The sequence below is a fragment of the Syngnathoides biaculeatus genome, chromosome 16 (assembly GCF_019802595.1).
Source record: "Syngnathoides biaculeatus isolate LvHL_M chromosome 16, ASM1980259v1, whole genome shotgun sequence".
Classification (NCBI taxonomy): Eukaryota; Metazoa; Chordata; class Actinopteri; order Syngnathiformes; family Syngnathidae; genus Syngnathoides; species Syngnathoides biaculeatus.
Window position 1 is genome coordinate 12667842 of NC_084655.1, and position 26242 is coordinate 12694083.

Consider the following 26242-nt stretch of genomic DNA (forward strand, 5'->3'; position numbering starts at 1 on the left):
CAACTGACTCGGGTGGTAAATGTTTATTTAAAATGCACTTTTGTGGTCACGTGTGGATACAGTAAAACTTGTTTTCTGGAGGAAAAAAATATTTCTGGATGATTTTTTTCTTATGCATGATAAAACAAGGTAAAATGCAGAGAAAATAGTGTACGTGGAAATTATTCACAGCATATTACTTCCCCACACAACCAATTATTTTTTTTTTTTTTACATCCTTTTTCCAAAATGGATTGCTTCCTCAGTTTACAAACCATGTTTTTTTGTTTGCAAAGTTGTTAAATAACACACTCCACCTATGGTGAATTCAGTTGGACATATGGAAAGGCACACGCCTGTGTAAGGTTGCACAATTGACAAGCATGAAGTCCAAAAGGCCCCCCACAATGGAAGTAGATTAGTGCTGCCAGGATTTGAATTTGAAATGTAAAGTGAAAGCTGTCTAAAATTCACCGTCTGTGCCACCAGGCAGGGTTACTTCAGGTCAGAACCGGATACCCGGCCAATCCAGTTACTATTTCTTAGTATGTGCTGTCACGTGACTAAGAAAGCTTAACTGCGATTGGCTGGCTCTTCTGGCTGGTGGCACAGATGGTGAATTTTTGACAGCGAATCGTAGCAAATTGAATTATTAATATACAACTATTGAAAATGTGATCACTTTACATTTCAAATTTAAATCCTGGTGGCACTAATCTACTTCCATAGCCCCAACCCACAACTTTACAATAAGGTTGGAACACCCAAATGTGGAAAGAAAATCAAATGCTATGACATATCACACGTCCGAAACACACTTTGTGCAACTATTTTTTTTCTAAATTGGCTACTTTAGTGTGGGGTTGTGTGAAGCTAAACTCAGTTGACATGTTTTCTGAATACAAAAAAAAAAAAAGTTGCAATTTTTATTTGAGAAAAAAGTTGCAATGTTAAAGTCCCAATTTCAGGTTTCAAAGGAGGGTTAGGGTTAGTTGTTTGGGGGGGGGAAAAGGACTGTCAAATATGCATAGGAGAAGCTTTATTTTTCTCAAATGGGTCAGACCAAATGTAATTTTGAATGATTTAAAAAAAAAAAAATGGTTTGGTTCCAAAACTTGAACAAACCCTCGCCGTTTAAATGGATGTTAGTGAGTGCAGGAACTCTCAAGATGACAAATGCAAGAAAAAAACTGATTAAATGCCAGCTAATCCCAGTCACAGAGGTCTTGTAGCTACAGACCCCCTCAGATTCCTCGCTGGTTGCTTTTTAATACCAAAGAAATAGCTTTGATTTGAACGTACCCCCAGCACCTCTAAAAACAAGCACTCCATTTAAGTAACCACCCAAGAACATTTGTGATGCACGCCACAGAATTATTGGAAAACCTCTCGAATGATTGTTGCGGTCAACGAAATCATCTCATCTTTGGTCTTTCTACGGCTGAGGTGCAGCGCCCCCAAACTTGGAGCTCAGCTTGGTGATGAGTGCCATGATCTTGGGGTTGTTCTGGTACTTTGCGATGTTAATTGGGTTCTGTGCCACATCCTGAAAGGCAGCCATCACCTCCGGATCCTGCGGTGAGTCACGAGGGGTAAAAAGTGTGATTTTATTAACCTGCGCTACTTAACATGGAATGGCCAAGTTTTGTTCACCTTGTCACAACTTTTATCACATGGTTTCCCTCCCAATGTAGTGTCCAGTAATAATCATTTCTGTCAGCAGGAGTCACAAGTGTGCAAAAGATAAGTGGTTTAAAATGGCCCTTTTCAACATGTTTTCTGCTTTTATACACAACAAAGTTGGGTTTGCATGTTCTGAGATTGTCAAATTTTACGAGTAACTGAGACTGAATTTTAGCAGGAATATCAGTCTTCTTTTCCTTTCATCTTGTCCTGTTCGGGGTCACCACAGGGTGTCATCTTTTTCCATCTAAGCCTATCTTGTCCATCCTCCTCTCCAACACCCACTGTCCTCATTTCCTCCCTCACAACATCCATCAACCTTTTCTTTGGTCTTCCTCTCACTCTTTTGCCTTGCACCTCCATCCTCAACACCCTTTACCAACACTCTCGTCTCTGAACATGTCCAACCATCGAAGTCTGCTCCCTCTCTCACCTCGTCTCCAAAACATCCAACTTTTGGCTGTCCCTCTATTGAGCTCACTTCAAATCCTAGCCAACCTGCTCACTCCGAGCGAGAACCTCACCATCTTCATTTCTGCCACCTCCACTTCTGGTTCTTGTTGTCTCTTCAGTGCCACCGTCTCTAATCCGTACAACATGGCCGGCCTCACCACTGTTTTGTAAACTTTGCCCTTCATCCTAGCAGACACTCTTCTGTCGCATAGAACACCAGACACCTTTCGCCAGCTGTTCCAACCTGCTTGGACCCGTTCCTTCACTTCCTTATCACACTCGCCATTGCTCTGTATTGTTTACCCTAAATATTTGAAGTCATCCACCCTCACTATCTCTTCTCCCTGGAGCTTCAGTCTTCCTCCTCCGCCCCTCACATTCATGCACATATATTCTGTTTTACTTCAGCTAATCTTCATTGCTCTCCTTTGCAGTGCATGCCTCCATCTTTCCAATTGTTTATCCACCTGCTCTCTGCTTTCACAATATCATCTGCGAACATCATAGTCCATGGGGATTCCAGTCTAACCTCATCTGTCAGCCTATCCATGACTAGCGCAAACAGGGAGGAGCTCAGCGCGAATCCCTGATGCAGTCCCACCTCCACCTTAAATTGACACACTAACGGCACACCTCAACGCTGTTCTGCTGCCCTCATACATGGCATGTCCAGACCAGACTTGTACATGCAGTACCACAGTTCCTCTCTTGGTACTCTGTCATAGGCTTTCTCTAGGTCTACAAAGACACAATGTAGCTCCTTCTGACCTTCTCTGTACATTTCCACAAGCATCCTCAAGGCAAATAATGCATCTGTGGTATTATTTATTCGCATGAAACCATACTGCTGCTCACATATACTTACTTCTGACCCGAGTCTAGCCTCCACTACTCTTTCCCATAACTTCATAGTGTGGCTCATCAACTTTATTTCTCTATCGTTGCCACAACTCTGCAAGTCCTCTTTGTTCTTAAAAATGGGAACTAGCACACTTTTCCTCCATTCTTCAGGGACCTTCTCGCCCACTAAGTTTCTGTTGAATACGTTGGTCAAAAACTCCACAGCCATCTATCCAAATGTCATCAGGACCAACTGCCTTTCCATTTTTCATCCTTTGTAGTGCCTTTCGAACTTGTACCTTTCTCATCATTGCCACTTCCTGGTCCTTCACACTTGCCTCTTCCTTCTCTCGTTTTTTTCATTCATCAACTTCTCAAAGTATTCTTTCCATCTATTCAGCACACTGTTGGTATCAGTACAGTATAGCATGCTCAGTATTTATATACTGCCACTTGGCGATAAACGCAAATGTGGGCCTGTGAAGACCCTTGAGACTACAGTACTGTGTTTCCGGCTATACAAAGACAGCTCATTTGAGACTGAAGGGTTAAACCGCTGTGATGCAAAACCCCGACGCCCTGATGGCGCAAGCAGCGAGTCACCTGCATAGCCGTGAGCATCTCGGGATCCTGCAGGAGGTCATTCAGACCAGGCATGCCGGCAGCGCCGCCTGGGAATCCGCCAGGGAATCCTGCACCACCTGTGTCACATCACACCGTTGGGAGTCACAGCACACTCAAAAGTTTAAAGGGAAACTTAAATTCACCTGTAAAGGTTATAGTGAATATGAGGTTCACGGGGACATTTTACCCAGAAGTCAAAAACCCCTAACATTTTGTGTTTTTGACCAACAATGCACGCACGCCCTATAGTTGCCGTGGTAACAAGTGTATCGTGACAAGATTGGGCACAGCGATCGGATAATACCGGATGTGGCTGTATCGCAATAAAAGATTTTACTGTCGTCGTCTGACATAGTGCAAACATGAAAGACCAAATTTGTATTGTAATCCGATCCACGTATTAGGTCTGCATTTGTCCCAAGCCGACGTGATTTTTTTTAATAACTTTACTGGTATTCAGATATTTGGAGATACACGAAAAGTAAAAAAAAAAAAACGAAAAACTACTGATAGCTTTGGATTCAAATATACTGTACATGATGACGGCGGAGTAAATGTCTTTTGCGGAGATCAGCAAATTATGAGAAAGCCAATCAGACAGTAAGCCTAAAATGCTAATTATCAACAGAACCGATCAGATTGATGTCAAATCTAGTGTGCAGTATATGTGCACAATTGGATTCGCCATGAATAACACTTCAATTGTTGTGCTAAATAAATAAAATATTAGAGCTAAACAGAACCGACATCAAACTGTAATAAAATGTGAGACTTTTCTTTCCCACCTGGGAAGAATCCTGCTCCTCCTGGCCCCGCCCCTCCTCTGGCTTCCTCTTCCTGTAGGGAGGCGAAAGACGCTTCATTAGATGGCATCATATCACCCAATGACAATCTGTTACAAACTGTGGCCTTGCAACCTGCAAAAACTGAATTTTTCATAAAGACTTTTTGGATTGGAACGATGATAGAGCACTCAAATAGTATTCAATGATCCATTTTCCACTACCCCCAAACAGAACCTAGCAAAATAACAGACGGGGCCATCTCAGGCGCAGTGAAACACTATACAAGGCACCATCAAATAAAAATAAAAATTAGAACACGGTTCCCTGAAACCTTAGTGGCCCACTATTTTGTACAGTAAACAGACCAGGCAGACTCTCCAGACACTTTTTATATTACTGTTGTGTCTAATTTGAAGGCTTCTTAAAAATAAGGTTGCATATTTGAAAGAAGCGTTGAAAGGTAGTTGAAGGGAGTTCTTGTAGAACATCACAAAAGTCCATAATCTAAACCCATGTGTAAAAATCTCAATATTCTTGCTTCCCCCGCCCCCCCACCCCCAAATTCTGTTTTACATAACATATTGAAGTGATTTGTTGCCTAATATGGAATGAAGTAATACTTTGGCATTATAATAAGCTAAACAGGGCTAAGGTATTCCTCGGTCGGTCGGCCGATCTCTAAAATCTAAATCTGGGCTTCAGTTTCATGAAAGGGGAGATCTGTCTGCTTTGAAGGTACCGCCGCTGCTTGGAATGGGAAGAGAAAGACCATGCTAGGGTGTATATTTAGTTCAACTTTAGTATTAGTCTTTGTGACAGCTGCATTAAAATAAATAAATAATAAATTACTTATTTGTATCTTGCTTTTTACGTATGCAGTGATAAAGGAAAAGTTCTATTTCGTTGTACAGTGGTTAAATGACAAATAAAAGGCATTAAAATTCCTTTTTCATTGCTTGTATACTAATAGTTCTGTTCCTCAAGTTCCCCCCCGCCACCTATCAACTGTGACAGTCATTATTGGATGCCTATTCCTAAAATTGGGAAAACACTTTAAGACACCTATGAACCATTTTAAATGATGGAAAAAAAATGGTATACATCTCCTTCAATCATATATTATTCTTTTTTTATCCCAACAACTCACCTTTTGAGCCCGAGCGTGCTCTTCCCTTGCTTTCTTTATACGGTCCTGTTTCTCCTTGATCTCCCTCTCTTCCCTCTTGCGTTCATATTTGCGGCGGTGCTCGATAATTCTGGTAGCCTGAAATAAAAAAAAAAAATGGTACAACACCAACGTCATATCTCCACTCCGGTCTGGGTTTGGATATATGAAGATGCGGGTACTATTACTGCATGAGAAATAAAAGGGGAACACAAAAATCGTACTTTTCAGACTAACATGTTTTGACTTTAATCAACTAATTACCGTAATTAACGGCATACAAGCCATGACTTTTTTTCCCCAACACGCTTTCAACCTTGCGGTTTATGCGGTGATGCAGCTAATTTGTGCATTTTTTTTCCCCTAACAGCCGCAAGGGGGCACTCGAGAGGAAAAGGTAAGAATGAGACCGGTGGAATGTATGTGACTATGACTTTTACCGGCCCTGTTAGCGCTGCGCTAGCATGTAGCTGCTGTGTCTCAGTGATATTTACCGGTAAGTTTTATTTTAACAGGCCCTGTTAGCGTCAGCGCCCCGCTAGCGTTAAACTCTTTCTGTGTACCGTCTTGGTAAATATCTGGTGTTTGAATGTGGGCACTTGCGGCTTTTACACAGCTGCGGCCTATGTATGTACCAAATTGTATTTTCTTTACAAATGTAGTCTGTGAGGCTTATAACCAGGTGCGCTCTGTAGGCCGGGAATTACAGTACTAAGGATCCATTTTCCCATAAGCACCCTAATTTGAACAGTATTCTGTCTGACCTTGGGTTGAACCTCTTTCAGCAGTGCACTGGCATCTTCATCATAATCCAGTTTACATGCTGTGGCCAGATCGCGGGCTGCCTCTTCCCAGTGCCCCAACAGCCTGAACCATAACAAAAATCACAAATGTATTGTAGGTTAATGTAATAAGTATTTGTGTACATCCTGTGCTTTTATTTTGAAAGGGTAGTAAAACAAAAAATTAAAAATCAGCAAATGTTCAAAGCTACACCATGACAAACTACAACCATAACTGAACATTACCTTAAAAATGGCGGTTTCTACGCAGCCATTTTCCATCTGAAAGCTGAACAACAAAAGTACCTGTGGGCTTTCCCCCTCCATTTGTATGGCTGCGCCGAGTCCGGATTGATCGTGATGGCTCTGTCGCAGTCTCTAATGGCTGCGTTGGGTTTCTGCATCTGAATGTAAACGCTAAGAGGACACAGCACATGAGACATCCGTCGCAAAGTGGCCCTGGAGAAGCGAACCAAGGCATTCGGCTCATCTCACCTTGCCCTCTTTGCGTACATGATGGCAACACAGGGATTCAGCTTGATGGCCTCGGTGAAGAGATCCAGAGCTTTCTGTAGATCGCCTACAAGGACCAACATGACCAAAGCAGAGAGACTTGAAGAATACCAAATTCCGCCAAGGCAAAACGGTAACGCTACATCCATCCTACTAGTGTAAATAGCGTAATTCCCGGCCAACAGAGCGCACCTGGTTATAAGCCTCGGTACACATAAAGAGTTTAATGCTAGCGTCGCGCTAGGGGGAATATCACGGTTTGTAGGCCGGAAATTATGGTACTCTGACTGTGGTTCAGAATCTCTTCATATCAACTATAATCACGAGTTCGCCATTGAGTTTTGCCATTCATTTGCCGTACATTCACGCACCTTCTCCAAGAGCATCAATCGCTTCCATCTTCTTGTCGTTGGCCTTGTCCATCATCTCTTCTGTCACCTGAATGCAAGCACACATCCCATTTATTCTCATAGCTGAATTGCGGAATTATTTGCATATTTAACAAGGAGATAATTTCACCTCGACATTATCCGGGTCTCCCATTTCCTGTGGTTCCTCCGTGTCTGGCTCAATGACACCCTCGAGGTCTTTTTCTAAAAAGAAAAGTTTCGTTCAGGGAGGACAACCATTGTTTTTTTCCGCCCTCCAGGAACAATTCTTACAATGACATATTACACTACAGCCAGTTCTACATCAGAACCCCACCACCCCACCCCAATAAACAGCATTACTCACTGGATTCTAGCCACTGAAATTAAACTGAGAGGCTTATGAAGGATAAAGCAAAACATAGCAAGACAGCTACCAAAAAAAAAAAAAAAAATGATTGAGGGATGAGTTAATGTGAAAATAATTACCAAGTTCACTCTCCTCACTCTCAGATGAATCTGGTGGCACAGGCTCAGTTGGAGAAGCTGTAGATGTGGGTGGAGGACCGTGGGAACACTCACCCTACATACCACACAGTACAAATATGAAAAACCCAAAAATGAAATAATTGTGTTTTGATTACACTTTTTGAATGGACTGGCAAAGTCTTAATTTCCTACCATAGGCGAAATATACATCTCAGGTACTGTTTGTATAAAGAAACACACACGTGCCTCTAAATACCGCCAAATAATTCGCCGATGTTCTAGTAGGCTTTTCCAGACATGTTTGACTTTCTAGGAGAAGCCTAAAGGTTTTGTGCCCATACTGTTCAAAATAAGGCCCCACTTACCGCTGACAAATGTATGTTGGTAGCAGCGTCATCCTTGGGGCTGGTTTAGGAATTATTAAATCCTTGGTAACATCAACAATTAATTTCACACAAAAAAGAATTCAGGTAATTGACTTTTGCCCATGTTGGATCGCAATACGTGGCTATTGCATTTATCAGCAATTATTAATGTTACCAGTATTGTTAGTACAGACCACGTTGATGGCAAACAAACTGATCCCTTATCTACTTAACACTTTGGTAGAGTTGAATATGTTAGTTATATTTTGTTGAAAAAAAGTTACAAAACCATTATAAACATTTGGGTAAAAGACTAAATAAAAGAACTATGCATTACCTGGCAGTGACTCTTGGGAGAGGGTTGAGAAGGTATCTTTGCACCCATGCTGCAGAACGGACACAACATTCTTGTGAGCAATATCAAATTTAACTTAAAACATGTTGTTGCATATTATTTTGTCAACAAAACAATTTCAATGAAATTTAACCCATTCGTGGCCAGCGTCCCATTTTTGGGACATCATGATTTTCACACATGATATCCTTCACTATATCAAAATATTTAAGTGATTTCATCTAAGCCATAATTTGGTATCAGGAGAGGGTAACTCATCGGTCAAAGTTAGCATAGAGTTATTTCCCTTTCCTTCCTGACCCAACAATGCTGCCTCAAGTACACATGGAGCGTTTTCCAAGAGAAGAAAGGGAGAAAGGTCAGTATGCAACCAAATTTGTCTTCAAAACGTTAATCCATCAGTATTGTTAATACGTAAATGTCGTTCTAGAATAAGAATTAATTAATAAATATAATACCTCTAGTATGTACCACTTAACAGAACTGATAACATTCCCGTCCAAGTTTTGGGATGCTGCCCGAGAGAGGGCACATCTTTTTTGCTTTTTGTTTTATGCGTTAAGCAAAAAAAAAAAAAAAAAGTGTTTTTTTTTTTTATTGTGGCCTGTTAGGAGAATTTTATCTCAATAAGGCAAAAAAATTGATACCCTCCCCATGAATGGTTAAAGTCTGACGTAAATCTAGTCGACAACTAAAATGTGCATTGTTACATTTGATCTACTTAATAGGTTTTTTGAACCTCATGCAGGTCCGCACAATGTTTGGTAAAAAGCATGGACCTGGAAGGCACGTGGTCAGTTTTTTGTTTTTTGGGGGGGCGGGGCAGGGTGAAATATTTACATGCATATAAAATGGAACACAGTGTCTGTGACCCAGTACACATATTGCAGTTAGTTGTCTGCTTTTAAGAGACACCACTGACCTCTGCAACCAGCTCCGGAAAAAAGCCATCTCGGGAAGTTGCAGGATGGCGGGATTGGACTCGCATAGTTGCACGAAGCCCTTCAACTCTGCCACTTTTCGAGAGTCCATGTTTCCTTTTCAGTCACACGTTCAACGCCTTCTGCTTGTCATCACAAAAGCAAACCGCTCAAGAAGTCCACAGAGTTCACGCGCAATGCCTATTTACCGTTGAATAGCTTAGCCGTTACGTGCTAACCTGCAAGCACGGACCGCATGGACACTTTTATCATACTGACGCCCGCACACATTTTGTGAGAAATGACTCAGTTTGAACACATTGACTCCAAAACGGAGCATTTTGAACAACGAGGCACTTATAATGGCAGTATGGCGAGACAGAAGTTTCTAGAGACAAGAACCATGTCTTTGACGCGTGATCCCATTATGAATGCTAGCTGCTGTCATAGTTGTATCAATTGAGAAAATAAAAAAGATTTTTTTTTTGTTAAAGCACTGAGGTGAGTAGTGAAAAAAGGCACCTGTGCAAGGACTCGCAGAATTTAAGCAAAATGTGGGAATTGATAATCAACGTCGGAAATCTCCTTCCTTGGCGAAGCCGCAGGCAGGCGTCACTCCCGTCTTTTCATTCAGGCACAGAATCGGACACTCCGGCCTTAAATATATTGTGCTCGCCCCGATCTTTGTCTTACAGGGATGCGCCTGAGTACTTTTCGCAGCAGTCGGGGAGGGAACGAGTGCAACCACACTAGTTATATTTGAAATAACACTAAAATGAATGTTTTAAAATGCATACTGTAACGTACAGGCATCATTGTTATGTCTAGTGAAGTTTCTATATGGTTGCGGGTGGATATTAAGAAATTCAGGATTACACATGAATAAAAGATTAAGAGACCACACGTAGTACTCAATGCATGCTGTCTGAAACCTCCAAGGCAAAGTGCAGGGTGTGATTGCCGCGTTTCAGACGGTTGGTAGCATCCAGCTAACGAAGTAGCTGTCAAGTAACTCCGTAGCCAACCTCAGTCATATTTCAGTGGTGTAGAAATAACTTTAACTCTGTAAGGCTGTTGTCGATGAATATGATAAGCACAACATTCCTTTGAAAAACTCCGCTGTATCAAACGGCATGTGTCTGTGACTTGTGGTTGAAAGGCAGCGAAGATGGTGACCGCCGGAGGCAGTGTGCTCCTCAGGGCTGCTGGCACACTACTGCCACGAGCAAGCTGGAGTCGAGGTGATCATTAATATGTTCGGATAATTAAACTAAGTCTCAAGCGAAGTAATTCGGAAGTTAGCACACATAATCAGGTCAATTAACGATAGAAAAAAACCTCACGCTTCACCCATTATCTGTGTTCCCTGACCTCTATGACACACAAGATGGCGTAATTGGAAACGTATCCATATGGACAAAATGTTGTATCCTGTTGTATCGGTAATTTTATATCCCGATAACGATAAATACTCCCGAAGCTTTAAAATTACATGAAATGAACGGTTATTTTTTTGTAATGTGTTCAGCTATATAGAAAATGTTATCAGCTACACAATAAATGACAGAAAATACATATCTACCACTTAAAAAAAGGAAAGTTGTCCTTGAAAAAGTCATACCTCACTCATTTAAAATAATTAAATGGTGTTATGTTTTTCTTTAGGCTAGCACATCTGCCTCACAGTTCTGAGGTTTGGGTTCAAATCCCGGTCCTGCCTGTGTGGAGGTTGCATGTTCTTCCCTTGCCTGCATGGTTGTTCCCCCAGTACTCCGGTTTCCTCCCACATTCCAAAAATATTTAGGATGGTTGATTGAAAACTTGAAATTGCCCGTAAGTGTGAGTGCAAATGATTGTTTCAATGTGCCCTGCGATTGGCTGGAGACCAGTTTAGGGTGTACCCCGGCGCTTGCCTGAAGATGGCTGGGATAGGCTTCACCACACCCGCGGGCCTGGTGAGGAAAAGCTGAACGAACGAGAAATGAACAAATGTTTCTCTTTATAGGATTTATAGGGTGTCCATGCAGGAACATTTCTGTGAAACCAGGAGGCCTGAAACCAAAGACTGTTCCTCCTCGATACCTTGGCCAGCCAAGCCCTTTCACTCATCCGCACCTCATCAAACATGGTTAGCATTGTGTATGGTCTTCTACTTCAAAAAGTAAATACTTGTCCAGTGTTTTTTTTTTTCGGGGGGGGGGGGGTAATCGTGGGGATCCAACAGCTTTAAGTAGGCTACACTGATTCATAGCAGGGATGATCCAGTATTCCCTATTACTGCGTAATGTGCTAAATCCCAATATTTCTTCCAACAGGAGTGCATTGAATTACACAGACAATAAATATTCCTACATAGATCAATATAACATCTTACATTATTTTTCCCTGTCAGGTCAAATGTTTGCTTGGCCAATATCTAAATGGCATACTCCAATAACATCCACTAAAGCAGAGTGAACACAAACTGATTGTTAAAACAGATTTTTTTTAAATGTTAGCGACCCCATACATGAGAGGAAAAAAAATAATCATATATGTTCTTATGATTAGTAACCACACATAACAGCACACACAAAGAAGATTTCTGTTGTACAAAGAGTTAACCTGAAAGGGACAGCATGGTGCCCACGTGGTATCTAGACTGCCTAAAAATACAAGGAAGAAGAAAGTGAAGACGGTAGACTAGAGTAACACTTTTCTAAGATCAAAAGTTCACCTCCAAACTTTTCTCATATTTAACTGTGGTTTATGTCTTGGAAGACACATTGTATAAACAGTCAACTAGTTGCTTACCTTTTTTGTATCCAGCATCGTTCAGTTGACGTCACAATCAAGAAGTCTGTGGCGATGGCAAACTCCGCGTTGACCACGCACACGTAAGAGCTGAGATAGCAAATACTGATCAGGTTAAATAGTATTGATTGTCAGGCCAGATGGTTTTCGAGAATATCAGGATGGAAAAAAATCACTCGTAGGAGTTAATCCCTGAGGACAATCTTTTTGGGACAGCTGAGAATCAGCAATTTGCAGATTTGTCACGTTGCTCATTTTCGGCCTAGTTGTGGTCTACCTATATCCATATCCTGAACAGAGAACAGACAAGCAGCAGTCAAAGACATGCTTTTTGGGAATTGTTCTTAAAAATAATCCTACCAGGATTATCAGATGAGTTTGTTACATGTTATTTTATAACCAAATATCTGTGGTTTATTGAATACAAAATACAGTAGTGTCATTTCTAGTTCTTGTTCAGCTTTTAAAAGTAAAGTGTGCGCTTATCTGTTTGTGCCATACATGGCTCTACGTCAGATCCACAAACTACATCTAAACTTCCACATGACAGCCTCAAAAAAGAAGCTTTTAAAAACATACATCCAGCCAAACGGGCAGGATGGGAAAAAAAAGTGAGATAATGAATATAAAAGGCAGACTAGTGCTATGGTGAATTGTGAGAACTAGAATACGGTCTAGCAATGGAGGAGTGGTTCTGTGTTTTTAAGAGTAGGTGATGAGCTGTGTCTATTTGATTCTCAGGTGAGGTGACACCTGGCCTGAGCCAAACCGAATATGAACTCCGCCGCCAGAGACTGGCCTCACTCATCGAGGCTCAGTCGGACAAGCTTGGACCGTCTGGCTCCTCTAGCACTCACGTGCTTATCATTTTGTCCCACCCGACCCGCTACATGACTAACGACATACCTTATCCTTTCCATCAGAACCAGGTGTGCTTGCATTCATTTTATGGTACAGTGAAACCTCGGAGGTCAAATGCAGGTCCTCCTCCAATTTGTTCAGATTGTGGAAAAAGTGAAACGATTCCCGTAATTTCCGGCCTTTAAGACGCGACCTTTTTCACACACTTTCAACCCTGCGGTTTATGCGGTGATGCGGCTAATTTGTGCATTTTTTTCTAACGGCCGCAAGGGGGCACTCGAGTGGGACAGGTAAGAGTGCGACCTGTGGAATATATGTGCCGAGGAAGTGACTTTTACCGGTCCGGCCCTGTTAGCGCTACGCTAGCGTGTTACTGCCGTATTTTACCGGTATGTTTTTTTTTTTCCCACCGGCTTGTTAGCGTGGGGCTAGCGTTAGCATTGAACTCAGTCTACCGTCTTTCTTTGTAAATATCTAGTGTTTCAATGTGGGCACTTGCGGCTTTTACACAGCTGCGGCGTATGTTTGTACATTTTACGTTTTAGGTACATTTTACAACTTCAAACACTTATACAAGTAAAAAATGTAGTAAAATATAAAAACATGAAACATTCTTTACTTTAATGACAAAATTACAATACTGTACAAAGGTTTCCTTTGCTAATGCTCTTCACCCACAAAATGCTTTTTTTGTCACCCTAGCGTAAAAGAAGATAAAAAAATCTAAACATTAAAAACAAAACAATTTAAATTTCATTCATTCATTCATCTTGCGTTCTGCTTACCCTCACAAGGGTGGCGCGCATGGTGGAGCCTATCCCAGCTGCCTTAGGGTGAGAGGGAAGGTATATTCTGAACTTTTTGGCAATTTAGGGTGTTGAATTAACCTACACACTTTTGGGATGTGGGAGAAAAGTCCACAGGGGTATGTGTAGAACATGCAAACTCCACTCAGACGGGGCCGGGATTTGAACCCCGGTCCGCAAAACTGTGAGGCAGATGTGCTAACCACACCATGCCGCCCAGTCTTAAATTTGATCAGCAACAATGTATATGATCAGACTTGAAATGTGCATGTCCATCCATCACATAATGTCCAGAACGTTGTCATCTATTTCTTTCATTTTTCCTTCTGACACCCCTCGCTGAGGCTGTTACTTCTTTTGGAAAAATTGGAATGAAAAAGGTCTTGTGAGGTATGCTGAGGTCTGGCGCAACATGCTGATGTCCGACGTGATGTCACACATAATGGAAATCCAAAGATTTGTGCAGCTTTAGATGATTTTTCCTGATGAAATTCTTATTTCGATGCCATCTGGGACTTGACTTCGGAGGTTCTGTTCAGCCATGTTCAAATATGAGACATCTGCAAATTTTGCTTTTGAAAATCAACCACTTGTAAAACTTTGCCTAGGACTTCCTGTACCTCTCTGGCATCTTGGAGCCCGACAGTGCTTTGGTTCTGTATGGGAAAGGGCGACCAGACCAGGCCATCTTGTTTGTTCCCCGCAGAGACCCAGGCAGGGAGCTTTGGGATGGACCGCGATCAGGGAAGGATGGTGCTGCTGCTTTGACGGGCATTGAGAGGGTTCATAGCACGGAAGAACTTGGAGTGGTGCTCAAAAGCCTTAAAGGTGGGTGGAAGGTGGGTAATCCCCTTGGACATTTCCATCCTTTCAAATTCTCTTACAACAGAATTATTGATGGTATTTGGCATTTATATGGAAGAGTATAAAATTATTGTAACCACCTGACCCACCACTCAGTTGTGTCAGCACAAGCATCGGCATCAACATCACTGATTCTTCCGTGTTGTACTATACTGATGTCAGTGTTTTGCAGCTTGCACCCGTACATTTGCAACTCGCATGAACTCAACTATTTGGTACATGCAGAAAGTCACATGACCAAACCCGGAAAACAGGTTCGCAGACTTCCAGTGTATTCAGCTAACTGCGGTAAATACGGGCTGAAGACATGGTTGAAACTCGAAATTGCTAAAATTGTTTTCTCTTGATCGCTTCAGCGGCTAGGGCCATCTACACAGGGGTGTTGATAATAGTACACTTCCCAACTGTAGGGGGAGCTCTGGACCAAAACCAAACGCCCCACAACTACTTAACTGTATTATATGCTGCTGCTTCTAGCTGAATTGATGGTGTTGATTTTTAATTGGTCTGTGAAAAAATGAAGCATCTTAACTCTGTCCTTTCCTTACTACTGCTATTCTATCTTCCTTCAGGTTCTATGCTGTGGTATGATAGTTTTCATCCGTCTCACCCTCGACTCCACCAAGCGCATGTCATTCCCGTCCTGGAGGCGGGGCCAATGGCACGCCCCGTAAGTCCCCTCATTCATTCACTCAGGGTTCTGAAGAGTTCATCGGAGGTGGCCCTCATGCAGGAAGCAGGTCGCATCACAGCGCAGGTTGGTATTTATTTAATTGTTGTTATAGTTAAGCTTTGTTTGTGGGAAGTGTAATAAATGTTATAGCTAGTGCTTTTAAACAATTACGTAGTTTTGCTACAGTTCCACTTTTTTTTCAATTTTTAGTCACTCCTACTTGCTTTCCAGGCTTTTCGGCGGACAATGGCTCTATCTCATGGAGACATGGATGAATCTGTGCTCTTTGCTAAGGTAGGCTGGCAAACTAAACGTTTCTTTGAAATATATTAACTCTTGATTAAAATCCTTCAACACCTGAACCTCAAAATGTCTGTCTGGATTTTTTTTTTAAATTACTAATTTTGACTATGAAAGGATCAAAAAATGTCTTGTGAATAAGTGCTTTTGCCCCTTTTCCCACAAAACTGGGAATTTTCAAATATCTAGCTCGTAGCTAAAGAAGAAGAAGAAGAATGGAGATTCTAGCAGATTAGGTTAGTTTCCTCACTTATAGTGTCAAAGAAATATAAATGCAATATTAGCGTGGTACATCTGAGGCACTGGTGTTAAACTCAAGGTTTTATCTGGCCTGATGCATCATTTTATGCTGGCAGGGAAAGTAAATCATGTGTGTTGACTTCATTTTACTTCCAAAAATACCAAAATTGCAAATTGTTTTAAATGTGAGTAACATTGAAATATTGCTAGGATCTTTTGTTACCAATCCCCCTTATCAAGTGAATTGAATAATAGTTGGAACAGTTTTTACTGGCTTCTGATTTCAAAATTAGTTATTCATCATTTTGTTGTGTAGCTAAAAATGTCACATTATCATTTCAATTGCAGTTTGATTTTGAGAACCGAATCCATGGCGCTAATTTCCTGGCCTATCCTCCTGTGGTTGCTGGAGGGAATCGTGCAAATACTCTCCACTACATCAACAACAACCAAATTGTCAAGGTAACAGTGGTACCTAGCGGTGCAAAACCGTTTGAAAATGTGAGTCTGTGTGTGTGTCTTGTCTTTGTCACAGTCGTGATTGCTCACAAATTAGCTTCGTGATATAACAATGCCAGCTAAAATGAGTGAAAAATGGAAACCTCTGGAGAGCTCCTTTGAAAAGGGAGGGAGGCTCACTGAGGAGAAAGCAGATAATTCCAATATACTGTCAGCAAAAAAGAAAAACCCTGTACAGAAAAACCTAGTCCCCTAACTACTGGGTTATCGTGGGTGATTCACATGCTCTGTGTATAATGCGTGGCGACTGGCTATCCAGTGAGGCTATGATGCCTTCAAAACAGCTTTGCCACGTGAAGAGAAGGCTCAAGACACCCGCTGTGTCTCTGTTAGTGATTCATATTCATTATAGGCTTTGTTATGTTTCATTACGTGGGCATGTAACATTTTTTGCGATGAAGTTATTCCATGGTGCATTAATAGGATGAAAAATGGCCGTCGTACATGAGTCACTGTTTGTTTTTCCTCAGGATGGCGAAATGGTGCTTCTTGATGGCGGCTGTGAATATTTTGGTTATGTCAGTGATGTGACCCGAACATGGCCAGTAAATGGGAAGTGAGTTAATCATCCTACAAGACAAAATTTTCCTTATTGGTGTCTCATTCTTGAACACTTTCATTTTTTTTTTTCCTCCACCCCAACTGCCAGATTTAGCGTTCCCCAGGCGGAACTTTATGAAGCCGTACTGGAGGTCCAGCTTGGTTGTTTATCTCTTTGCTCCCCGGGTGTCAGTCTTGATCACATTTACAGTACCATGCTAGGACTGTTAGCAAGACAGCTCAAACGTCTCGGCATCGTCAAGGCCGAGACCAGCGACGCTGATGTACTAAAGGTAATGAAATATTTGAAGATGTCACTGTTAACGTATAGCGATGAGGGCAGTTTGCCACTGAAAAGCTATTTCAGCATGATTCCATTTTCAATTGTTGAGGGGAAAACATTTTGTGTGACTGCTCAGCGAAGATATATGCTGTTATGTTGAACATTTTGACATTCAGTGATATGATATTTATTAAGATTTAATTTCTAATATTTTAACACGGAAATACATTTTGATATTTTTCTGAGATCAAAAATCTGAGGGATTTCACATGCGGTTCCAAATTATGATCTAAATTAGACATTTCTCACATTTCCTTTACTTTTTTTTATACAAGTGACGGTCATCATTTTCAAGTCCCCAAAAATTAAAATGGAGAAGTTCCCAGCGGCTGGGATGAAAATCAGCACCTCATCTAAGGCCATGGTCCTGAGTTGGGAAAGGGTGGGGGGCCCTCTCACAGTCGAGAAGGAGATCCTCTTGAAGTATCTCGGGATCTTGTTCATGAGTGAGGGAAGAATAGGGCGGGATCCACAAGCGGATCGGTGCAACGTCCATCATCGTCGTGAAGAAATTGTATTTCAAATTGTTGTAGAATTTCATAAATAGTGACCACTGTTGCATAGATGAAGACATTTTACAAATTAGCTTAAAGGTCAAGTGTCATGCCTACAAACATTCTAAAATAGATATTGTAATGAAAAATAAATAACGTTATTCACTTCAATGTCTATACGAAAAAATAAATATGAGCGGAGAGCGGGTCATCCATGTGAAAAGTTGAGGAAGTCTCATTCGACATTCAAGTGGTATCCAAATTGCCTGCAACGTCTGTTCATTACGTCACACCAAGACATTCGCCATTAAAAACACGCTGTCCCACATACTATGGGACACGGAAGCTCTTTTCAAAGAAGAGAACATCTCACAATCGAGTGAAGTGCAAGGCAATATTACCCGATCGTTTAGAGCCATATTTAGATGATATGTGGATCACTTCTAACTAACAATAGACTCCCAGACAGTATGTGTAGGCCAGCCCGGCCGAAGCCGTCCATCGCAGATGAGGCGTCGCCGAAGCTATCCGCCATGGACACAATCGAGTGAAGTGACCGGGGAAATAATACCGTTTTGTTTCTAGCCATATTTAGATGATATGCGGATCACTTCTAACTAACAACAGACTCCCAGACAGTATGTATAAGCCACCTGAGTGGTGCCGCAATGAGCCACCCCGCCCGAAGCCGTATGCGGCGGACAAGGCATCATCGTAGCCGTCCACAGTGCCGATGGGTACGTTGACACATTTAGCACCCGCAAGCTTTTTTTTTTTACATTCTGAGAGTATTACGTCCTCCCCCAACTATTGTTTTTTTCAGTAGCTGTATACACACCTACTTGTCATTTGGAACCCACAAAGCTCTCGTCCTTTGCACCCGTGCAATCCATTTTTCACAACGTATCGGGTCTTTTTGAAAAGTATGAAGAATGAATCCATCTTCCAGAGTGTTTAAACAATATCCAGCAATACAACAAACCGGAATTTTGGCTAACATGAAGGAACAAAGAGCTACCTTCCAGCAGGCAAAACTAGTAGAAATATACGAGACCGCCTGAGTGGGCGTCTGCTACTCACGTCAATTCCTGCTTCTTCTCGAAAACAAATCCCTCGAGAGGATTTTCATGGTGTGAGTGACAAAAAGCCATACATGTCAAAATCATGTTGTGTGGTGAAAAAAACGGATGGGTCCATTTCAGCTGTCTTTTTTTCATTAGTAATATACTAAAAATCATGCATTTCATGACAGTGGACCTTTAAGGCCTTTTGTTATCCTCCCCATAGGCTGCTAGGCGGTACTGCCCCCATCATGTTGGACATTATATAGGCATGGATGTCCATGACACTCCAGAACTGTCACGCTCACAACCTCTACAGTCTGGAATGACCATCACCATAGAGCCAGGTAAAAACAGGGCAGCAGAAACCTCGGACTTTGTTTACCTTTGGGATGTCTAACTCTGTTTAACCTGCTTTGTGTTGATTTTTTGTTATATCATTTAGCAATCATCCAAATCTTAGCAGAATCAACAGGGTTTTGGAACGTGAAAATGAAAACGTCTGCCAGTGAAAACAGCTCACAGATCTTTTTACAAATGTGTGCCTTAGAAAAAGACAAGAAAGAAAAAATCTGTCTGTTGGAGCACTGAAAATGATTGTCGATGCTGACATGTCTGTTGTAGTGAAATATCAGTTGGTAGAAAAGCTTTTCAGAAATGTGAAAAGATAGTTGTTAAATAGCATACATTCATTTTGCTCACTGAATCTAGTTGCGTAGTCACCACATTTCTATAAAATGCTAAAATTTGCCAAAAATGTCCACCCTGTCATTTTCCACCAAGTAAAAAAAAAAAACTACATACTGTACAGTATTTTTCTGTTTTCTACTTAATCCATCCATTCTCTTTTGCCACTTATCCTCACAAGAGCCACGGGGAGTACTGGAGCCTATCCCAGCTGTCAAGGGGCAGGAGGCAGGGTACACCCTGAACTGGTTGCCAGCCAATCGCAGACAAACAGACATGGAGACAGACAGCCGCACTCACAATCCCACCTAGGGGCAATTTAGAGTGTGCAATTAATGTTACATGTTTTTGGGATGTGGGAGGAAACCGGAATGCCCGGAGAAAACCCACGCAGGCACGCAGAGAACATGCAAACTCCACACAGGCGGGGCCGGGATCTAACCGGGTTCTCAGAACTGTGAGGCCAACGCTTTACCAGCTGACTCACCATGTCGTACACAACTGAATACAATGAATCTGAAGTTCAGTGGAAAATCTCCAAATTTTCAGAGTGAAGTCAAAATCTCAAAGGCACTCTATTATAATATTGGGTCTTAGCCATTTTACATTACTTAAGCAACACATATTTTAATGATCTTAGAGCATCTGTTTTTCTGGATTTCTCATACCACAGGGTTGTATATTGGTGAGGAAAATGAGGAGGCCCCAGAATGTTTCCGCGGCTTGGGTCTCAGGATCGAGGATGATGTGCTGATTCGGGACAAGGGGGGGCCCTTGATTCTATCCTCTGATGCGCCAAAGACCATTGCTGATGTAGAGTTTGCCTGTGCCCAAAGGTAGGACAGGGAGAGATGTAGCAGTTATGGTAGGCACTCTACTTTATTGGCTGTATCCATGTTGTCATCACTCAGTGATCAAGTAAAATATTAAATGACACTGGTATATTTGGCAAACCAACACAACCTAAGAACTAAGATTTGGCCTGTAGATATATCTAGACATATTCAGTATACAACCCCCTCAACGTATTGTATTAATAAAATACTTTATTTGAATCATTTCATTGTATGATGTGTTTAATGTGTCAATAGCTTTTTTTTTTTTTTTTTTTTTTGGGTGAGAACTTTGTGGTTTTACATTCAATGTTCTTTATTGACTTTCAATTTTATGGTAGTGCAGTTACAATGTGCTTGTTTTGGTCTTCATACGTCCTTTTCTACAATTCTAAAACTTTGTAGCAGTGTTCTGGCTCCATGTCACCTTGCATTGGCAATGGAAGAACCCTGAACATTTTTGTGAGATTGTGGACAAAAGTACCCATAAAACTTGAAACTACACTCACTACTGCAGTCTCACTGGCGTCAATCAAATAGTCCGCAACCCAGTTTGACATTCGCACAGTTCTATGCACAAGTCACTCGTAAGTTCATTTTACAGTGGTTGAACGTGACACCGAATTGTGACTTTCCGTGAATAATTGACGCTATTGGAAAAATGATAATTCTCTATGCTATAAATATATCACAAATTGTAGTTTTCGTTAAAACACAGTACAGTAAACAGTTTACAGCTCAGTACGTAGCTACACTTCTAACCTCAGCGATGGATCATAAACTAAATGAGGAAACACTTGAATGATTTTGTGAAAAAGAACTGAGCGACGTGATGAACAAATATTTACAATAACTCTTTACTAACTACAGTGAATGTTTCATTACACTTGCAAGAACTTCTACGCCCATCACGACTTTTTGAAAATGAGCCATCCCGAAAGTTAAGTCCCCTCCGATCCCCAAAGCGGTGGGGGACAATAAGAAGTAATTCAGATGAGAAGGCCCAAATAACAGAAACACGTTTGCCCTTGTAGATCTAATCCTTTTTTCCCCCTTTTTGAATTTGTCAAAAGTACGTCCTGGAGTCCGGCCCTTATATCTTTTGGATCTGTTTTGTTTAGGAGGAGACATAATAAATTGGGTGTGTGTGTGTGTGTGGCTGGCAAGCGATTGTAGCCACGGTCTCATCTGCACTCTGCTAGCTAAACACATCAGCGTTGATCTGCTCAACCATATCGATCACCACAAATACGCTTTTCTGTCACAACAATCAGCGCTGTTTGTATTCGGGGCGTTTTGTGATCATACATTCAATGCACTCTCTTCTCGGGATTACTACTGAACCAATTGTCGCAAAGCAGTTAACCATTGTTCAATACTTGACTGTAGTCGTGTGAGTCGTTGAACTTTGGAATATTGTTAAATACTTATTTCAGCAGCATATCTCTATTTCACCCACTGTGGATAGCTAGATAAATACTTTATTAATCCCATCAAGGAAATGGCATCTCGCATTTGACAGACATTGTCGTCTTTCTTTCGGCTTGTCCCGTTAGGGGTCGCCACAGCGTGTCATCTCAGATGAACGGTCACATTTGTTTGGCAGAGGTTTTACGCCGTATGCCGTTCCTGACGCAACCCCTCTTGGTGAGTAAGCACATATACATACTGTATGTACTGAATACACAAGACAGCCAACCAGTAATCAACCCTTGCGTCCAAACGATAGTAAATAAATAGGCCCCCACTCATGAGCCATTGCACCCAAATGAGCCATTTAAGAGAGTTTAATTAATGTTGGGACAAAGGACCTCCTGATTACAGCCGCCGTATAGTACTGATTTAGTCCTAACCCTTAACTAATTTAAAAAGCATATATGTAAAATGGGATGGATGTGAAGTGGGTACGCCAAGTATTCAGGCGCATCCATCCATTTTCTACAACTTATCCAAGGTCGGGTTGCAGCGCAGTAGTTTAAGCAGGGGTAACTTCCCTCTACCTATCACTTCATTCAACTCTTCCAGGGGGATCCCAAGGTATTTCCAAGCCAATCGAGGGATGTAGTATTTCCAGTGTGTCCTGGGTCATGCCTGGGGTCTCGTTCCGGTGGGACGTGCCCGGAACACCTCACCAGGGAGGCGTCTGGCTCAGATGCCCCAGCTACCTCATCTGGCTCCTCTTAATGTGGAGGAGTAGCGACTCTACTCTGAGCCCCTCACAGATGACCAAGGTTCTCACCCTGTCTCTCAGGAAGAGCCTGGACATCTCTTGGAGGACACTCATTTCAGCCTCTTGTATCCGGTATCTTGTTCTTTCAGTTATGACCCACAGCTCTTCGCCATAGATGAGGGTAGGAACATCGATCGACTGGTAAAATGAAAGATTCGCCTTTTAGCTTAGCTACTATTTTACCACAACAGCCTGATACAAAGTCCGTATCACTGCAGACGTTGCACCGATCTGCCTGTTGATCTCCTGTTCCATTCTTCCCTCACTCGTGGGCAAGATCCAAAGATACTTGAACTCCTCCACTTGGAGCAGGATCTCAACCACGACATGGATGGGGCACTCTGCCCTTTTCTGACTGGGGACCATTGTCCCAGATTTGGAGGTTCTGATTTGCATCCCAGCTGCTTCACACTCGACTGCGAACCTCTCCCTGAAAGTTGGAGATCACAGCTTGATGAAACCAACAGAACCACATCTGAAAAAAAGCAGAGATTGAATACTGAGGCCACCAAACCAGACCCCCTTAACGCCTCGGCTGTGAGAATAAATTCTGTCCAGAAAAGTTCTGAACAGAATCAGTGACAAACGACAGCCTTGGCGGAATCCAAATCTCCCCGGAAACAAGTCAGACATCTGCCCCCAATGCAGACCAAACTCTGACACTGGTCGTACAGGGACCCAACAGCTGGTATCAGGGTGGTTCTACACCTTTATTGAAGTCCAGCTGTATTTGAGTATACTACGAGTATTTGGACTTGATTGGGAAAGCCACAGAGCTGTCAATATTAGACTTGACAGCTCACAGTGCATGTCAAATGACAATCATGAGGTTAAAGGAACTGCCTGAATGGCTCAGAGACAGAATTGTTGCAAGGCACCATTCTGGACAAGGTTACAAAAAAAACGCTGTACTTAAGGGTGCTAAGATATGGAGAGGCCACCATAATCCATCCATTTTCTTCACCGCTTATCCTCACGGGGGTTGCTGGGTGTCCTGCAGCCTATCCCACCAATGGGCAGGAGGCGGGGTACACCCTGAACTGGTTGCTAGCCAATCACAGGGCACATTGAGACAAACAGCCGCACTTACAATCACACCCAGGGGCAATTTAGAGTGTCCAATTAATGTTGCATGTTTTTGGAATGTGGGAGGAAACCGGAGTGGCCGGAGTAAACCCACGGAGGCACGGGGAGAACATGCAAACTCCACACAGGCGGGTCTGGGATTGAACCCGGGACCTCAGAACTGCGAGGCCAATGCTTTACCAGCTGAGTGACCGTGCCGCCACCATAATCCTTCAATAAAAAAACATTTAGAATGACCAGAACGCTTCCTAGAGCTGGTCATCCAGCCAAACGAAGCAAGCCCAAATTTACTTTTTGTGAGTGGGATGCAGGCCATTTTGCTCCTCTGAAGGACGAGCTGATGGAAAATCTGGTGGCAAATGTTCGAAAAGTAGAGGGGGACATCTATGAGTCAGCCAACTGGAGGGTAAGCAAAAAACACGTACCTTTGTATCCATTAAGCGCATGAAAAAAGGTCGATTATTTTGGCATCCTTCCGTCTCTGCTGCTCTTCTCAAGGATGAGGACGACCACCTCCTGGCAGAGAAGATCAAGATCCGACAGAAGCTTGTTATGATGAAACGTTCTGAAGCAGTTTCTAATGTTGAATTAGTTCACAGTAGTTCAAGAGAAGAAAAAGCTCTCTGCAAAGTGGATACTTAAACCAAAGATCCATCCAGTTTCTGAGCTGCTTATCCTCACAAGGGTGATGGGAGTGCTCGAGCCAATAACACTTATCTTCGAGCAGGAGCCGGGGTACTCCCCGAACTGGTTGCCATTTCAATTAACAATAAAATCAAAATAACAGTGTAGTTTCATTGTACATTTTTTTAATGTCAGATTTTGTTATTTACCATGAAGCATGATTTACAGTTACTTGTAACCATAAAATGGGACTATTGTTGTTATATTTACACCTGAAACAACAGCAAAATAAAAACATCTCCAACTTACCGCAAGTTGTTTTCCCAAATTAGAAGTTGACAGGAATATCCAGGCTTGGCCAGTTGACAAGACTACGGTGCGTGTTAAACTTGTATTTTATAGTCTGAAATGTAAACATGAGTTTTGTGCAGCTGTCTCGACTCACTTTGATTGGCCCGCGAAGCCCAATAGAAGACTTGGTGTGCGGACATGTGACTTTCTTGACGTTTCATTGAAGAACCTGAGTCAAACGTCTCTGCGGTAATCAGAGAGGATCAGAGCAACGGTGCTAGGAACTAGATTGCGCACGTATTTATTGACAAACGAAAGTAGCGAGCGCCATGTAGATTGTAATGGGGTGAAATTGTTTTCTTCTTAACATAAACACTTGAGTAAAAGTAAAAAGTTTGCTTCATCAAAACTACTCTTGACAAGTACAATTTTTCCCACAGTTCACTGAGATAGGCAAAAGCACATGTGCAACTGTAGTGAGGATAAGCAGTTCAGAAAATAATGGATGTAGATACATGCGTTGTCCATGCTACCCATTATTCACCAAATGGGGAAATTCTTGATGGCGGAGCTGGTAAAGCATTGGCCTCACAGTTATGATTCTGAGGTCCTGGGTTCAATCCCAGACCCGCCTGCGTGGGTTTCCTCCGGGCACTCCGGTTTCCTCCCACATTCCAAAAACATGCAACATTAATTGGACACTCTAAATTGCCCCTAGGTGTGATTGTGGGTGTGACTTTTTCTCTCTATGTGCCCTGCGATTGCCCGGCAACCCGTTCAGGCTGTACCCTGCCTCCTGCCCCCTGACAGCTGGGATAGGCTCCAGCACTCCCCGTGACCCTTGTGAGGATAAGTGGTGAAGAAAATGGATGGATGGATTTCAATTTTCTGATTTTACCATGTTACAGACAATCAGAAACTAGATTTGGATAATTTCCCATGGGGAAAAAATGGCAAATGGGTGAATTTATGAATGCAGACCTATGAATATGCGTGGGTCCATTGTACAGTATATGGTCATTATAACATTGGTCAAATGAATGAAATATGGAAATGTTGGCACAGCTCAGCGTAAATCCATAACGGTACTTTTAAAAAAAATGTGAAATACATTGAATGTAATCATTTACAGTTTATTTTCCTCTATCTTATCACAGTGTTAATGTTCCAACTTAGTTCACGTTACAGTGGCTAAAATAATATTACATACACCTCTGAACAACAACAAAAAACCCTCCTTTTTGAAAAACGTCATGCCAATACATACTGTATTTTAGTATTAGTCATTATGATGGTAATTGAAGGGCCACATTTTAGGTGATACTCTGTAATACTTCTGACAACTACTGGTGTGGCTCGATTTTACTTTTTTAACTTTAACTTTAGGGATAGACTACGAAAAGGCTTTAATTGTTGTTATTATTATTCCCTCAAGACAAGAAGATTCTCGTCGGGGAGAGGCTCCCATTTCAAGGTTCCGTCGATTGCCACTTGTCGAAAACTTCCAAGTGACGTTTCCGGAGAATCCCGACCAAATCCGAAGGCTTCCTCCCACCATCCTCCCCTTCACGCCTAATGTTGCCGTACCTCCATCCCTCCCCCCCGCATCAGAGGAGTAGAAACAACAAGCCGCCATTTTGTTTGTGGGGACTGGCCGTCCGAGCGGAGGAGATAAC

At 42.1% G+C, this 26242-nt stretch overlaps 2 protein-coding genes across 3 annotated transcripts; one reads left to right on the forward strand and one right to left on the reverse strand.

Annotated features, from left to right (window-relative positions):
* Positions 1 to 8: 8 nt before the first annotated feature.
* On the reverse strand, positions 9 to 24722 carry st13 (ST13 Hsp70 interacting protein). Of its 2 annotated transcripts, XM_061846900.1 has the most exons (14): positions 24585 to 24722; positions 24077 to 24167; positions 9324 to 9464; positions 8384 to 8432; positions 7682 to 7775; positions 7344 to 7417; positions 7196 to 7262; positions 6807 to 6891; positions 6618 to 6728; positions 6294 to 6396; positions 5512 to 5628; positions 4365 to 4416; positions 3559 to 3656; positions 9 to 1552 (listed from the first exon to the last, which is right to left on the reverse strand). In XM_061846900.1, exons 3-14 carry the CDS (start codon positions 9431 to 9433, stop codon positions 1415 to 1417), a joined length of 1098 nt encoding a protein of 365 aa, XP_061702884.1. In that variant the 5' UTR covers positions 9434 to 9464; positions 24077 to 24167; positions 24585 to 24722; the 3' UTR covers positions 9 to 1414. The 2 variants fall into 2 exon arrangements, with proteins under 2 accessions (XP_061702884.1, XP_061702881.1); XM_061846897.1 differs by lacking the exons at positions 24077 to 24167; positions 24585 to 24722 and adding an exon at positions 9844 to 9993.
* Positions 10142 to 26191, forward strand: xpnpep3 (X-prolyl aminopeptidase 3, mitochondrial). Its single transcript, XM_061846896.1, has 13 exons — positions 10142 to 10386; positions 10481 to 10562; positions 11327 to 11449; positions 12856 to 13043; positions 14390 to 14609; positions 15218 to 15402; positions 15550 to 15612; positions 16207 to 16320; positions 16848 to 16933; positions 17027 to 17210; positions 19042 to 19162; positions 20176 to 20338; positions 26002 to 26191. The coding sequence occupies exons 2-13, from the start codon at positions 10490 to 10492 to the stop codon at positions 26183 to 26185; spliced, it is 1704 nt and encodes a 567-aa protein (XP_061702880.1). The 5' UTR covers positions 10142 to 10386; positions 10481 to 10489; the 3' UTR covers positions 26186 to 26191.
* The last annotated feature ends 51 nt before the right edge of the window (positions 26192 to 26242 follow it).

Coding starts and splice junctions, on each gene's coding strand:
- st13 (XM_061846900.1), bottom strand. CDS start 9,433: ATGGACTCTCGAAAAGTGGCAGAGTTGAAGGGCTTCGTGCAACTATGC. Junction 7,418..7,681: donor GAGTGAGGAGAGTGAACTTG/GTAATTATTTTC, acceptor TTTTCTTTTTAG/AAAAAGACCTCGAGGGTGTC. Junction 7,263..7,343: donor GAGACCCGGATAATGTCGAG/GTGAAATTATCT, acceptor GCTTGCATTCAG/GTGACAGAAGAGATGATGGA.
- xpnpep3 (XM_061846896.1), top strand. CDS start 10,490: ATGGTGACCGCCGGAGGCAGTGTGCTCCTCAGGGCTGCTGGCACACTA. Junction 17,211..19,041: donor GCGACGCTGATGTACTAAAG/GTAATGAAATAT, acceptor TCCTCCCCATAG/GCTGCTAGGCGGTACTGCCC. Junction 20,339..26,001: donor GAGTTTGCCTGTGCCCAAAG/GTAGGACAGGGA, acceptor TATTCCCTCAAG/ACAAGAAGATTCTCGTCGGG.